Genomic DNA, 13,033 nt, shown 5'->3' on the forward strand with positions numbered 1-13,033 from the left:
GGGACATGATATGTAACTGGCACTACTGGGGACATAATATGTAACTGGCACTACTGGCTACTGGGGACATGATATGTAACTGGCACTACTGGGGACATGATATGTAACTGGCACTACTGGGGACATGATATGTAACTGGCACTACTGGCTACTGGGGACATGATATGTAACTGGCACTACTGGCTACTGGGGACATGATATGTAACTGGCACTACTGGGGACATGATATGTAGCTGGCACTACTGGGGACATGATATGTAACTGGCACTACTGGGGACATGATATGTAACTGGCACTACTAGCTACTGGAGACATGATATGTAACTGGCACTACTGAGGACATGATATGTAACTGGCACTACTGGGGACATGATATGTAACTGGCACTACTGGGGACATGATATGTAACTGGCACTACTGGGGACATGATATGTAACTGGCACTACTGAGGACATTATATGTAACTGGCACTACTGGGGACATGATATGTAACTGGCACTACTGGGGACATGATATGTAACTGGCACTACTGGGGACATGATATGTAACTGGCACTTAATATGTGCAAGAAAATAATTGCTTGGCATTCAAATTCAGTATCTGTGATAGCACACAAATTTTGTTTCATGTTTTCAAACCTTGTTTTTTGAACAAATACAATATACTTGTGCATATTTCATGTGCTTGATGTGTTTTTACAGCATAAATACAAGATACTTCAAAATACATCATTGAAATATTAAAATATTCCAAAATACAGAATAATCCGTTATCCAAAATTCTCCTGTTCCCGAGCATTTTGGATAAGGGATACTCAACCTGTAATAATATTGGTGCTTTTGATATAGAGTATTCGCATTGGTACTAAAAGGGTGATGTCAAGTGTTGAATACTTACAATATTGAAATTGTCCAAAGCACAACACACATGCTGCCAGGTGTAATAGCCTCTGACTTTGGTGTCCGTGAGAGATGCCGGCCGAACTCGGATGTTTTTTTTAAAGGGGCAATCATTCTTAAGGCAAAAAAATGCCTTGTAAATTATTGTCACGCACAGCCACCGAACTCGGAGGCTAATACATCTGTCTGATAAACTCTGCTACAATTTTTTTATTTTTTATTTACACTGTGTTTTGATTACAATAATATAATCTTATATCTTATATATTATAATTTTATACTATCTTATGATTTTATATTATGTGAAATGCTAATATTGACTTATACAATTTCCCTAGGCCCATCCTGCCCTCCAAACAGTCATTATGAATTGTGCGGAAATGCCTGCCCCGTCAACTGTTATGGATTGTCCTCACCGACTGGATGCGATTCTCTTTGTAAAGAATCTTGCTACTGTGACAATGGGTTTATAATGAGTGGTTCCAAATGTGTTCCCATTGCAAAGTGTGGCTGCGTCTATCAAGATAAATATTACCAGCTGAATGAAGTCTTCTATCCTAAGGGGCAGTGCAATGAGAAGTGCCGGTGTGGGCCTAATGGCATTGTCACGTGCCAATCAGAACGCTGTGGACCTGAGGAAGAATGCAAACTGGTCAATGGGGTTTGGGGATGCCAACCTAAAGATTATGGCAGATGTGAGGCTTCTGGAGATCCACATTACACCTCCTTTGATGGTCTCAAATTTGACTTCCAAGGCACTTGCACTTACACTTTCGCAAAGGTTGTGGTGGATGACCCGCGCCTTGTGACGTTCTCTGTGGTTGTTGAGAATGAAAGCTATGGCAATGGTAAAGTTGCTGTGACAAGACTCGTGGTGGTGTCTGTATATGGGTACACTGTGGCCATTGAAAGAGACATGAGATCCGCCGTAAAGGTGAGTATCGAATATTAATATACAATTTGTTTTGTTTACATTGCAATGATACAACGTTGTGTTTGTCAATACCTTAAAGAAAAATGTTTTTTATTTTTTCCACAGGTTAATGGAGAGCTCCAAAAATTGCCACTGACCTTAGAAGATGACAGTATCGTAGTAAATCAAGAAGGGAACAATGTTGTCCTACAGACAGATTTTGGCTTGAAGATTCTTTACGATACCATTTACTATGTAGTCCTTAGTATTCCTAGTTCATACCGTGGAAAGATGGGTGGTCTCTGTGGCAACTTCAATGGTGGCATCAAAGATGAATTTCAACTTCCAAGCAAAGTGGTTACCAAATCTGTAAATGAGTTCGGAGCAGCTTGGAAAGTGACCATAGCTGGTGCCAAATGCAGTGATGGTTGTGCTGATGGAGAATGTCCAGTATGTTCAGATGCCAAGCTCCAACCATTTAAGGCTACGTCCTCTTGCGGAATGATCACAAACCCTGCTGGGCCATTTAAAAGCTGTCATTCCAAGATTAACCCAACTGAATATTTTAACGACTGCATCTATGACTCTTGTGCTGTTGATGGAAAGGATAATATTGTGTGCAAGGCAATCCAGACCTATGCAGCAGCTTGTCATACCGTTGGGGCTACTGTAAGCTCTTGGCGAACACCAAATTTCTGCCGTAAGTACAGTGCAGAATAAAGCAAAATTCAGTGTAACACAATAAGTAATCTTGCATGCCGTGTTTTACATTACTGTCAAGTTCTACTTTTGTGATTATTGCTTTGAGCCAATTTCCTACATTTTGTTGTCTTCATTTTGCAGCGATGTCCTGTCCAGCGAACAGTCACTATGCGCTTTGTACCAGAACCTGTGAGCAGGCCTGCTCTGGGATTACCGAGCCAATAAGATGCACTGATCGATGTTTCGAGGGTTGCGAGTGTGATGCCGGCTACCTGTTAGATGGAAATAGTTGTGTCAACATGGCAAAATGTGGATGTGTATTTAGTGGACGATACTTAAGTGTACGTATTACATTTATTGCAGTTATTTTGTTTCTACTGCTTTTTTATTCTTTTATATAGTTTAGAAGATGTATCTTATTATACTATTTTAAATGGAAGAGTAATACACTGTACTTGTATTCCGAAATAGACCGTTACTCATGGTCAAATGACATAGAAACATAAAGTCCTGTCATTCATATCTTCAAATTCATGCATCCATCTATCTATCTATCTACGTTTGACACCAGACTGCGTCTTTGATTTATTCATTCCGAGTGCCGCCGCATCCCCGCCTGTGTATATATATATATATATATATATATATATATATATATATATGTATATATATATATATATATATATATATATAAAATTATAGGTGCGCTGACACTTTTTCTGTCCTTATAGAAACACTTTAAAAGTGATCCTTATCCACACTCAGTCCAATGGGTTAACTTGTTTAAGGCAGCAGCTCCCCTCTGGTGAACCCGATTCCCACGGGAACTTCAGAACATTTCCATCTAAAACAAATAGAGGGGGCGCTTCATAGTGTAATACCGTTTATTTAAAACAGGTGGACAATGCTAACAGCAAATCTCCTATTAGGAAGGTAGAACCCGTACCGAGGTGTTCCTCCGGTGTGGGCTGGCTACCACAAGATATATATCAAATAACCACTGGCACAAACTGCAGGCACTTGTAGCTCACTCACGGGACCTCTCACTGCTCCAGGAGCACAATGTCAATTCCGGGAACCCGGCGCCTCAGCGTCTTTGAGCAAAAGCAGCCACACAGCTCGATCTCCAGCGGCACTCAATGCGTCACACAGGCCACGCCCCTACGCGTTTCGTCATAGGACTTCGTCAGTGGGGTTATATATATATATATATATATATATATCAATCTATAATCATTTTGCAATATACCAAATTAGGGTCCATGGGGAAGATTGAAATTCAAGTATAAAAACAGCATAGACTCAGAGTTGCGGGAAAGCGTACGTATTGTATGTGTCAATTAATGTAAATTTGTACTTAATTACTATAGCGAAGCTATATGGACTCCGATTTGGCGCTGTATGTGACACATCAGAATGGACTTGCTGTACATGTACGTTATTCAAATACGTATTTAGAGTATCTTCCACTTGGACACGTTCTCTATAGTGGGGATATTGAATTTCTACATGGACACATTATACTTGCTGATCACCATATTTTTTTTTACCTTTTTTTTTATTTCTATTTCAACTTTTATTTTTTATTTTTATTAAAACCTATAATTTTTCTTATTTAGGAGGGTGAGTCCTTTGTCACGGCAGACTGTACCCGTCAATGTACGTGCCAAGCTGGCGGTGTGACCTGCGCACCATTTTCATGCAGCATTTTCATGCGCTGTGGCCTCATCAATGGTGTGCGTGGCTGCTACAGGGTCCAAGGATAACTAGGTCTGGGTAAGTACCCTGCACAGCACTTGCTAAAATGTTGGCGACCATGGAATGATGTGGGAGGTCCCCACTGACATGCGACATGGGCTTTTTTTTTACATTTTTGTATTTCATGTTATATACTGTGACTCTTCTGATACATTATTCTTATTGTAGTACTGGATGCGGCCCAATGAAGATACCGGACAGAACCAAGAGGCTGTCCCCTCTGACCGGAATACACAGCAGATCTTCCGTTCCTGAAGATATTGAATGAATGGCAGTATACATAATGATCTCTGTACTTAATAAGAGTTGCTGCATGTTAGATACATTGATAGTCATGTGGTATCAGGATGGCAGATAAACAATGTCTAGGAGGTCAACATTACCATTACAGAAGATGGAAACCCCCCACCCCCCCTTTGAACCCCTTGATATAGTTGTTTCTACAGGTATGATCGGTCATATGTCGGTCCTGTAGATATATCCAGTTACATAGGAAGTTGGTGGCCAGTTGGGTTCAAATGTAGATGGAGAAAGTAGAGACTACAACTGGTGCAATGTCTGCAGATGGTAATGTAGAGCTATGACTGCAGGGTGGCCCTTCTGGATGTGCCATTATAACACATACAAAGCTACTACTAACGTACTGTATGTCTATAAGCTGTCTGCCTGAGTTACTGTATATATAACCCAACTGTCCTATGATGTTTACTATTATCGCTGCAAGTTTAATAGGACAGATGGTCTAGAGCAGGCATGTCCAAACCATGGCCCTCCAGCTGTTGTAAAACTACAAGTCCCATCATGCCTTGCCACAGTTTTGTTATTAGGGAATGATAAAACTATGGCAAGGCATGCTGGGATGTGTAGTTTCACCACAGCTGTAGGGCCACAGTTTGGACATTCCTGGTCTAGAGGATAAAAGGCGTTCTTATCAGGGGACTGACATTGTGTATAAGTCATCTGAATAACGGTGAATGTATGTAAAAAAAAAAATTTCACTTTTTTTAAATCACGCTAATATGTCTTATTTGCTTTAATAAAAACTTTTTAAATACATCTACTCATGATTTTTTGCATTGAGTGTATCTGTATGAATCACACAGAGCAGTCAAATCCTGAAGCCCTGCACACACTAGATGACCTTGTGGGACAGCCGATATTGTTAGCAATATTGTTAATTATATTGTTGCCCTCCTAGCTGGAGCATAGTAATGTCATTAGCTCTCCCTTTTGTGCAGCAGTATAGCCAGACAGCCAGAATTTAAGAAGGACGGTTTGCAGTGCAGGCAGGCACAGCTAAAGGGGAGAGGGGATGGTGGAAAGAGCTGTAAGGGACACAGGGTTCCCAACTTTTCCCCCTCTGCCCCTGAGTGTCTGTGTTCTGTTCAACTGTTATTTAATTTGAGCATTCAGGTCTAGAAAGAGAGAGAGAGACACACACACACACACAGACAGAGTCCTCCAGTCTTAAGTGTCCCCTACCCCCCCCCCCCCCCCCAAGGCTTATTCTGGCCCTGGGAGTGGGCCTCTTGTCCTAAGTGTCCCAGGCACCCCAAGGCTTAATCCAGCTCTGTCAGTGACATGTCACCGGGACCCCGTTGAACATGCCGGTCATTGGCTACATTTGGGTCATTAATGATGCACGGGAGCACACATCGTTAACAATACAGGTCGAGTATCCCGTATCCGAATATCCGTTATCCGAATTATTCCGAAATACGGACATTCCAGAAAGTGAAAACAATTTTTTTTTTTGCTAAAAACTCACTGGGGACATATGTAACAGCATCCCTGGGGACATGATATGTAACTGGCACTATATATGTGCAAGACAATGATTGCTTGGCATTCAAATTCAGTGCTGAGATAGTACAAACATTTTGTTTCACGTTTTGAAACCTTGTTTTTTGAACAATTAAAATATGTTTGTGTGTATTTTATGTGGTAATAAAATATATTTGTGTGTATATTATGTGTTTATACAGCATAAATGCAAGATACTTCAAAATACATCATTGAAATATTAAAATATTCCGAAATACGGAATAATCTGTTATCCAAAATTCTCCTGGTCCCGAGCATTTTGGATACGGGATACTCAACCTGTATTGAGCATACACTCTACACATTTTTTTTTAAAAGATGTCACTCAGATGCGGCTATCTGCCTGTCATCTTTAAAAAATTTGGTAGTGTGTATGGGGATTAAGTTTTGGGACATCAGTGGTGGGATGTTATATTGTAAACGATTGCCGCTTTAAAAAGCTCCATGAGCGTTCCCCACCTCATGCAACTTCAGATGCTATTACATCCCGGCACTGGGTGGAATTAGAAGTTTTGGCAAAATCAGCAAATATTATTCTATAAAAAAGAAAAACGTAATGGCTGCATAGGCATGGAGGAGATTAAACATGATAGCTGGGTGTGACCTTAGAGGTCATGTGACATGGAGAGCCTATGGCTGCCTTGAATTTGGGTTGTTGGCTCTAATCATTACTCTGGAAGTAGGAGGAGTCTTCCTCTTCTTCCAGAAAATTTTCTGAGTGAGTACACGTTTTTCTGCTCTGCAGGTTAGGCCCATATACATTACATTTCACCCCTAGTTCTGTGCACCCCATTTCGTTAGGAACATGTCCCGCTCTGCCCCCAGTCGCTCAAGGCGTGCTGTGAGGCCGCCCGCCCGCTTTGCGGAGGCCTTGGGTTCAGGGAGGGGAGCTGCGTCCTCACCTCATGAAGGCAATCCTGCTCTGTGTGCCGCTGGTGGCTCCGGGGGAGGGCGTAGGGGCAGCGTGGCGGATGCTGCGGTCCATGCGCTCCCTGACTTGGAGCTGGCGGCGGCTAGCGGGCGGAGGGCGTCGCGCGGCGGGCGTGATGGTTCAGCAAGCGCCCGCCGCGGCCTTGCCTTGGTTGAGAGCAGCTTCCCCCAGGCTTTCCAGGCGTCCGAGCGAGGTAGGGGACGCCTAAGCACTGCTGCCGGGCGCTCGGGGAGAGGCCGCGTGACGGGGCCTGCAGCGCAGCGGGCGCCGGCTGATGACGGCGGTCCGCGGCGTGTGCAGCCGGCCAGACGCGGCAGAGCCGCATCACGCGGTGGGTGCAGGTCTGTGGACTGCGCCCGCCGCGCTGCTCGCGGGGCGGGGAGCACGGGAGGCGGCAGGGGCACGAATAGCGCTGCTGAAGCCAGCGTGAGGGCTAGCCCAGACCGGCGGCCATTACGCAGCTCAGCGCGAGCCGGCAACATGGCGCCCGGGCCTAGTCGCTCAGGAGGCCGCAGGGGGGTTTTAGAAAGCGCTGACACAGGGCCAGAGGGCGGGTCAGGGGAGTCTCAGAGGGGCATTTCCCCTGATCCTGAGACCCCCATGTACGGCTATAGGCCGTCATGGGATAGGCAGAGTCATGAAGAAGAAGATGAGACACAGGCTCCCCCTAGATCAAGGGGTAACAGTAGCACTAGGAGTAGTAGGTTGCCCAGGAGTGCTAGCAGGGAAAGGGATCCCATAAGGGGGTCCAGCAATGCACGCAGGCGTTCTCCTGCTGCATTTGATCCGGCCTTATTATCTGCAGCATTATCATCAATGGCGGGGGCTCTGGCTCCCTTGATAGAGGAGGGTCCTGGGGAGGCCGGTGCATCACGGTCTGCCAATCGCGGATCTTCTGCTAGGGGGCAAGCCATTCCTGGTTGTGCGGAATTTGTAAGGGCTTTTAGAAACATCAGCCCCTCTGGGCACGGTCCCAGGCCTAGATCTTCTCGCAGGCAGGATGCTAACGTTGCTTCTAGTGGTCGCAGGTCGGGCCGGGGCAGGGCAGAAAGGCCCTCCCGGCCTTTGTCTGTTGTTTCCTCAGATCCTGATGAGGGAGAGGCTGACCCTGCGGACGAAGGAGAGGCAGATTTGGAGGATGACACAGACGACGACACCTGGGCGGCACAGCCTGAGTCTACAGGTGAGGAGAATACTGATGAGGGGGCTGATTCAGTGGCGTATTCATCCACAGTGGGGTCTGGGTCTAGTCGTTTTTTCTCTTCCTCCTCCTCCTCATCTGCTGGCGGGTCTGAGGTAGGCAGTGCTAAGAAGGCGCGCAAGCAGGCTGCCAAATATGCTAAAAAGGAGGCGGGTCGTCAGGCCCTCAGTCGCAAGCGTAAGCGGGCAGCATCAATTACTAAGAGGGAGCGCAAGCGCCGCAATCTGCCAGGGGTCGTGCACTGCGACTACACTGCTGTGCTTAGGGGTCTTAGGGAAAGCTGTAGGTCAAAAATTCAGAAAGGGGAATTTGTGGACTTGTTCAGTCTAACTGACGAGTCCAAAAAAGCCTACAAAGCTGCTAAGGCAAAGGGAGGCATAGGAGCGGAGGCTTTCCGCTCTTATGATAATTGGCTGGCGGGATTCTGTGTTTTCTCCGCATGTTATCTGGAGGATAGGCCAAGGGAACATATGAACATCATTCGATACATTCACATGGTTCATGAGATGAGACGCACATATGGTGGGGTAGCGTGGAGGACATGCGATGAGCAGTTCCGCCGCAAGCAGGACTGCTTACATGTCATAGATTTTGGGTGTAAGGATGTTGAAGTCTGGATGGCCCTCACCAGGACTCCCGTGGAGGCGGTGGAGAGCACGCGAGCTATTGTCGCTACAACTCCTGCCACAACGGTGACTCAGCGTACCACAGGGAGTGACACAGCCGGGCCGAAGCGTTTCCCCACAGGCGGGAGGTCCTTTACACCGGGTGCTGCCAAAGGAAAATGCTATGGCTTTAACAACTCTTTCTGCAATCAGGGGCAGCGGTGCCGTTACAAGCACGTCTGCATCAACTGTTCAGGGAATCATCCGGCATTTAACTGCTTTCGAGGAGGCCGCCCCTCTCGAGGGGCGGTTGCCTCGGCAGCACCAAGGCCTTCCACGTCAGGCAACCCTAGATAGAGCCTTTACTCCGGTAAGGGTGGAAGCCATGTCACCATGGCTCCGCCAATACCCGGACAAAGATTCCGCTGTTTTTCTGTTACAAGGTTTTGCTGAGGGTTTTCACCTCCCTATACAGAGCGAAGTGGTTGGGGGAAAGTTTAAAAATCTTCAGTCTGCTCGCGCCTTGTCCTCAGTTTTAAGGGACAAGGTTGACACCGAGCTGCGTTTAGGTCGCATGGCCGGGCCCTTCCCTTCTTCTCCCCTGCCCAATCTAATTCTATCCCCTGTTGGGGTAGTGCCAAAGAAAGTTCCTGGTAAGTACAGACTTATCCAGCACCTTTCTTATCCAGCGGGCTCATCGGTTAACGATGCCATCCCGGAGGAATTCTGTTCAGTGACCTATCAGTCGTTTGATGACGCACTAGAGATGGTCCGGGCCAACGGGGCGGGAGCACTGATGGCGAAGGTTGATATTGAATCGGCTTTTCGTCTCATGCCCTTGCACCCCGATGCTTTTAGGTACATGGGCTTCCGCATAGGTGAGGAGTACTTCATCGACAAGTGTTTGCCGATGGGGTGCTCCGTATCCTGTGCCTTTTTATAGAAGTTTAGTAGCTTTTTGCATTGGTGCGTGGAAAAATCATCGGGGATGAGCGGGATCGCTCACTACCTGGATGATTTCCTTTGCGTTGGCCCTGCTGGTTCCAAAAACTGCGCTGTATTGTTAGAGACGGTTCGTTCTGTCTTCTCGCAGTTTGGGGTGCCAATCGCGGAAGACAAAACCGAGGGCCCTATGACCTGCCTGTCGTTCCTGGGGATTCAGATAGACACAGTTTTAGGACATTGCTGTTTACCTCTGGAAAAAGTTACCAAGCTGAAAGGAGTCATTGACGCATGCTGTGATTCCCGTAAGATTACGTTGCGCCAGGCTCAGTCGCTACTAGGCCAGCTCAACTTTGCCTGTAGAGTCATCCCAATGGGTAGGCTGTTCTGTAGGAAGTTAGAGAGAGCAACCTCTGGAGTAGCCAGAGCTCACCATCTAGTGCGACTATCCGCTGAGATTAGGCGCGACCTAGCTGTCTGGGCAACCTTTTTAGAGGACTTCAACGGCATTCGTATCTGGCTGGCTCCCGTGATTGACAACTGCTCCCTGCAGCTATTTACTGATGCTGCTGGCGCGACAGGGTTTGGATGCTTTTTGGACGGTGGTTGGTGCGCGCAGGCATGGCCCCCTTCGTGGTCTGCTAAGGGCCTCACGAAGGACATGTTGCTCCTTGAGCTGTTCCCCATCATGGTGGCAATGGAAATCTGGGGCGCACGGATTGCTAATCGCAGTGTACTCTTTTGGTGCGACAACTACAGCACAGTGCATGCGATTAACAACCAAAAGGCCAAGTCGCCTTTAGTGCTAAGAGTGTTGGCACAGCTATTCCTGCAATGTCTACGTTTTAACATCCTCTTTAGAGCTAGGCATGTCCCGGGCACTCAGAACGGAGTAGCTGATGCGCTTTCGCGATTTCAGTGGGAACGCTTTAGAGAGCTGGCGCCTGATGCTGACGTTGTTGGGGTCTCGTGCCCGGTTTATATTTGGCAGGTCATCAGCCCGGACTGGAGGGGCTAGCGGAATTATCTGTAGCGCCGGCTACTCTTAGAACATACCGCCAGGCTTGGTCGGAATGGGAGGCTTTTTCTGGAGGGTCAGCACAGCCAGGTATGCGGGGTAGCAAGCTATTCCTATCTTTTGTCTGGGGTCTGTACAAGGCAGGTAAATCTAGATCTGTCGCAGCACGGTACCTGGCAGGAATATCATTTTTTGCGCAGCTGAAAGGGAAGCATGATTTTACAAAGTGCTTCCTAGTGCGTAGGGCTTTGAAGGGTTGGGCTCGCATTGCTCCTGTAGCTCCCGATTGCAGGCGCCCCATTAGCTTCCCTCTTTTGTTATCCTTGTTGGATAAAATTAGTTTGTTTGCGGACTCCGAGTTTGAGACGCTACTGTTCAGTTTAGCCTTTTCCATGGCCTTCCATGGGGCGTTTAGAATATTAGAGCTGGTTGCGGCATCGAAAGTTAAGGTTGCTGCGCTGTTATGTACAGACATTCGCATAGATGCAGGGTCTCTTTGGTGCAGGATTAGGCGATCCAAAACTGACCAAGCAGCGAGAGGGACGTGGGTGCATATAGCCTCTGTTATACCCAATTCAGCTTGTCCGGTGGCAATGGCCGAGCGTTATGCACTGGTACGACCAGCAGGGGCTGAGTCATGGTTGGTACATTACGATGGATCTCCATTGACTAGATATCAATTTACCTGGATGCTCAGGAAATGCTTGGGTAGCATGGGTTTGTCGCCAGGGGAATTTGGCACCCACTCCTTCAGAATTGGAGCTGCAACATCTGCTGCCAGCGCTGGCCGGTCAGTTAAGGAAATTAAGAGGCTAGGGCGTTGGCGCTCAGCGACATACAGAAAGTATATTAGGCCTCACCTCCTGCCCTAAACGGTCTGTGCATGTATGGTTTCCAGCTGTGTGGTTGTACTCCTATGTTACCCCTGCCCGATTGTTTCCTACTCGGGGATTAGCCACGCTCTGTTGTTGGGCCAGCGTCCGGAGTTTTCACGCTTTTTTACCTGAACTGACGGACTGAATTCGGCATATCTCTAATTCGGCTAATTCGGCTTCAATTAAGAGTCCCTCAGCAGGTTCAGACGTTTTTTCCTCCGGCCGAGTAATCCCTTGTTTTCCAAACTCCCATCCAAACCCAGTCCTCCCTTTGTTTGTGGCTTCCCTTCTGTGTCCAGGAGTGGCTTCAATTGGTATTGAAGCATTTAAGCACCAAATTGTGCAGCAACCATCAAATTCCTTTTTTCTTTTGGCAGACCCTTCTAAAATTAGTGAATTAATGTTCCGGAATTCTAGAGGCAGGCGCTAACTGATGTTAAACATCTCCTTCTTTATAGGTGTGGGCTACGATGCATGCAGAGTATGGATAGTTGGGCACTCCTTTGTGCATTGGGCGGCCAGGCTGATAACTGCAGGCGAGGGCCCTGCGTGTGATTTTGGTCATTTGGTGAGGTGGATGGGCGTGAGAGGAATGTCCTGGCGCGAGCTAAGGGCATTCCTGCTGTTGAAGGTGAAGTGGTTTGGCTTGCCAGAAGTATTGGTGATACACCTTGGTGGTAACGATCTTGGGAAAATGTCCCAATTGCAGTTGCGGGCCCTGATTATTGATGACCTGGCTGCCATTAAGGGTGCCTGGCCTGGATGCACCCTGATCTGGTCCTTTGTGGTCCCCCGGTTGTGTTGGAGAGGTGCGAGAGACTGTAGGGCCATAGATGAGGCCAGGAAGAAATTGAATTCAGCTGTTGCTAAATGGGTGATCGGAACTGGGGGGGCTGTGGTACCACACGAGCGTATAAAGTTTAGGCATCATCAGCTCTTTAGGCCGGACGGGATTCATCTAGTTAAGGAGGGTCTGTATGGGTTCATCGAGGACTTGCTTGCAGTGGTAGGTTCAGTCCTGTAATAGGTGGCGGGCGGGTGCCTCTGGCTAGAGGCCCCGCGTTGGCGGGAAAGAGCGGCAAGTTATTGATTCAAGAGGTTTATCAAGTTATGTTATTGCGTATTGGGTCATGTTGCGGTGCGCTCGCCTCTCATTTGGCTTAGGCCTTCGCTAGATTACCCGACCGGGGATGGCGAACCCACTCGGAGGAGTGGGCAGCCAGTGATGTAGGTTGAGTGGATACCGCTTTCTATGTTAGACCGATTATGCATGGGTTTTGGGTGGAGCTTAGTTAAAAGCCGCTCTTTTCTGGGCCACCATTAAAAATACAAAAATAAAATAAAAATAAATATAAATAAACAAAC

At 47.1% G+C, this 13,033-nt stretch overlaps 2 protein-coding genes across 2 annotated transcripts in view; both read left to right on the top strand.

The window, feature by feature from the left end:
* Nucleotides 1–1,815: 1,815 nt before the first annotated feature.
* LOC146042451 (alpha-tectorin-like) lies at nt 1,816–4,996 on the top strand. The gene is made up of 5 exons (XM_083162442.1): nt 1,816–1,833; nt 1,939–2,512; nt 2,656–2,855; nt 4,134–4,290; nt 4,441–4,996. Exons 1-4 carry the CDS (start codon nt 1,816–1,818, stop codon nt 4,278–4,280), a joined length of 939 nt encoding a protein of 312 aa, XP_083018568.1. The 3' UTR covers nt 4,281–4,290; nt 4,441–4,996.
* A 7,264-nt stretch (nt 4,997–12,260) lies between these two features.
* Nucleotides 12,261–13,033, top strand: part of LOC146042452 (IgGFc-binding protein-like) — a 38,892-nt gene continuing 38,119 nt past the window's right edge. The window contains exon 1 of the mRNA XM_083162443.1: nt 12,261–12,477. Coding sequence (XP_083018569.1) covers nt 12,261–12,477 — 217 coding nt within the window. The remainder of the gene's footprint in view (nt 12,478–13,033) is intronic.

Source organism: Crinia signifera, chromosome 19 (genome assembly GCF_055691185.1).
Source record: "Crinia signifera chromosome 19, ASM5569118v1, whole genome shotgun sequence".
In the NCBI taxonomy this organism is placed as follows: domain Eukaryota; kingdom Metazoa; phylum Chordata; class Amphibia; order Anura; family Myobatrachidae; genus Crinia; species Crinia signifera.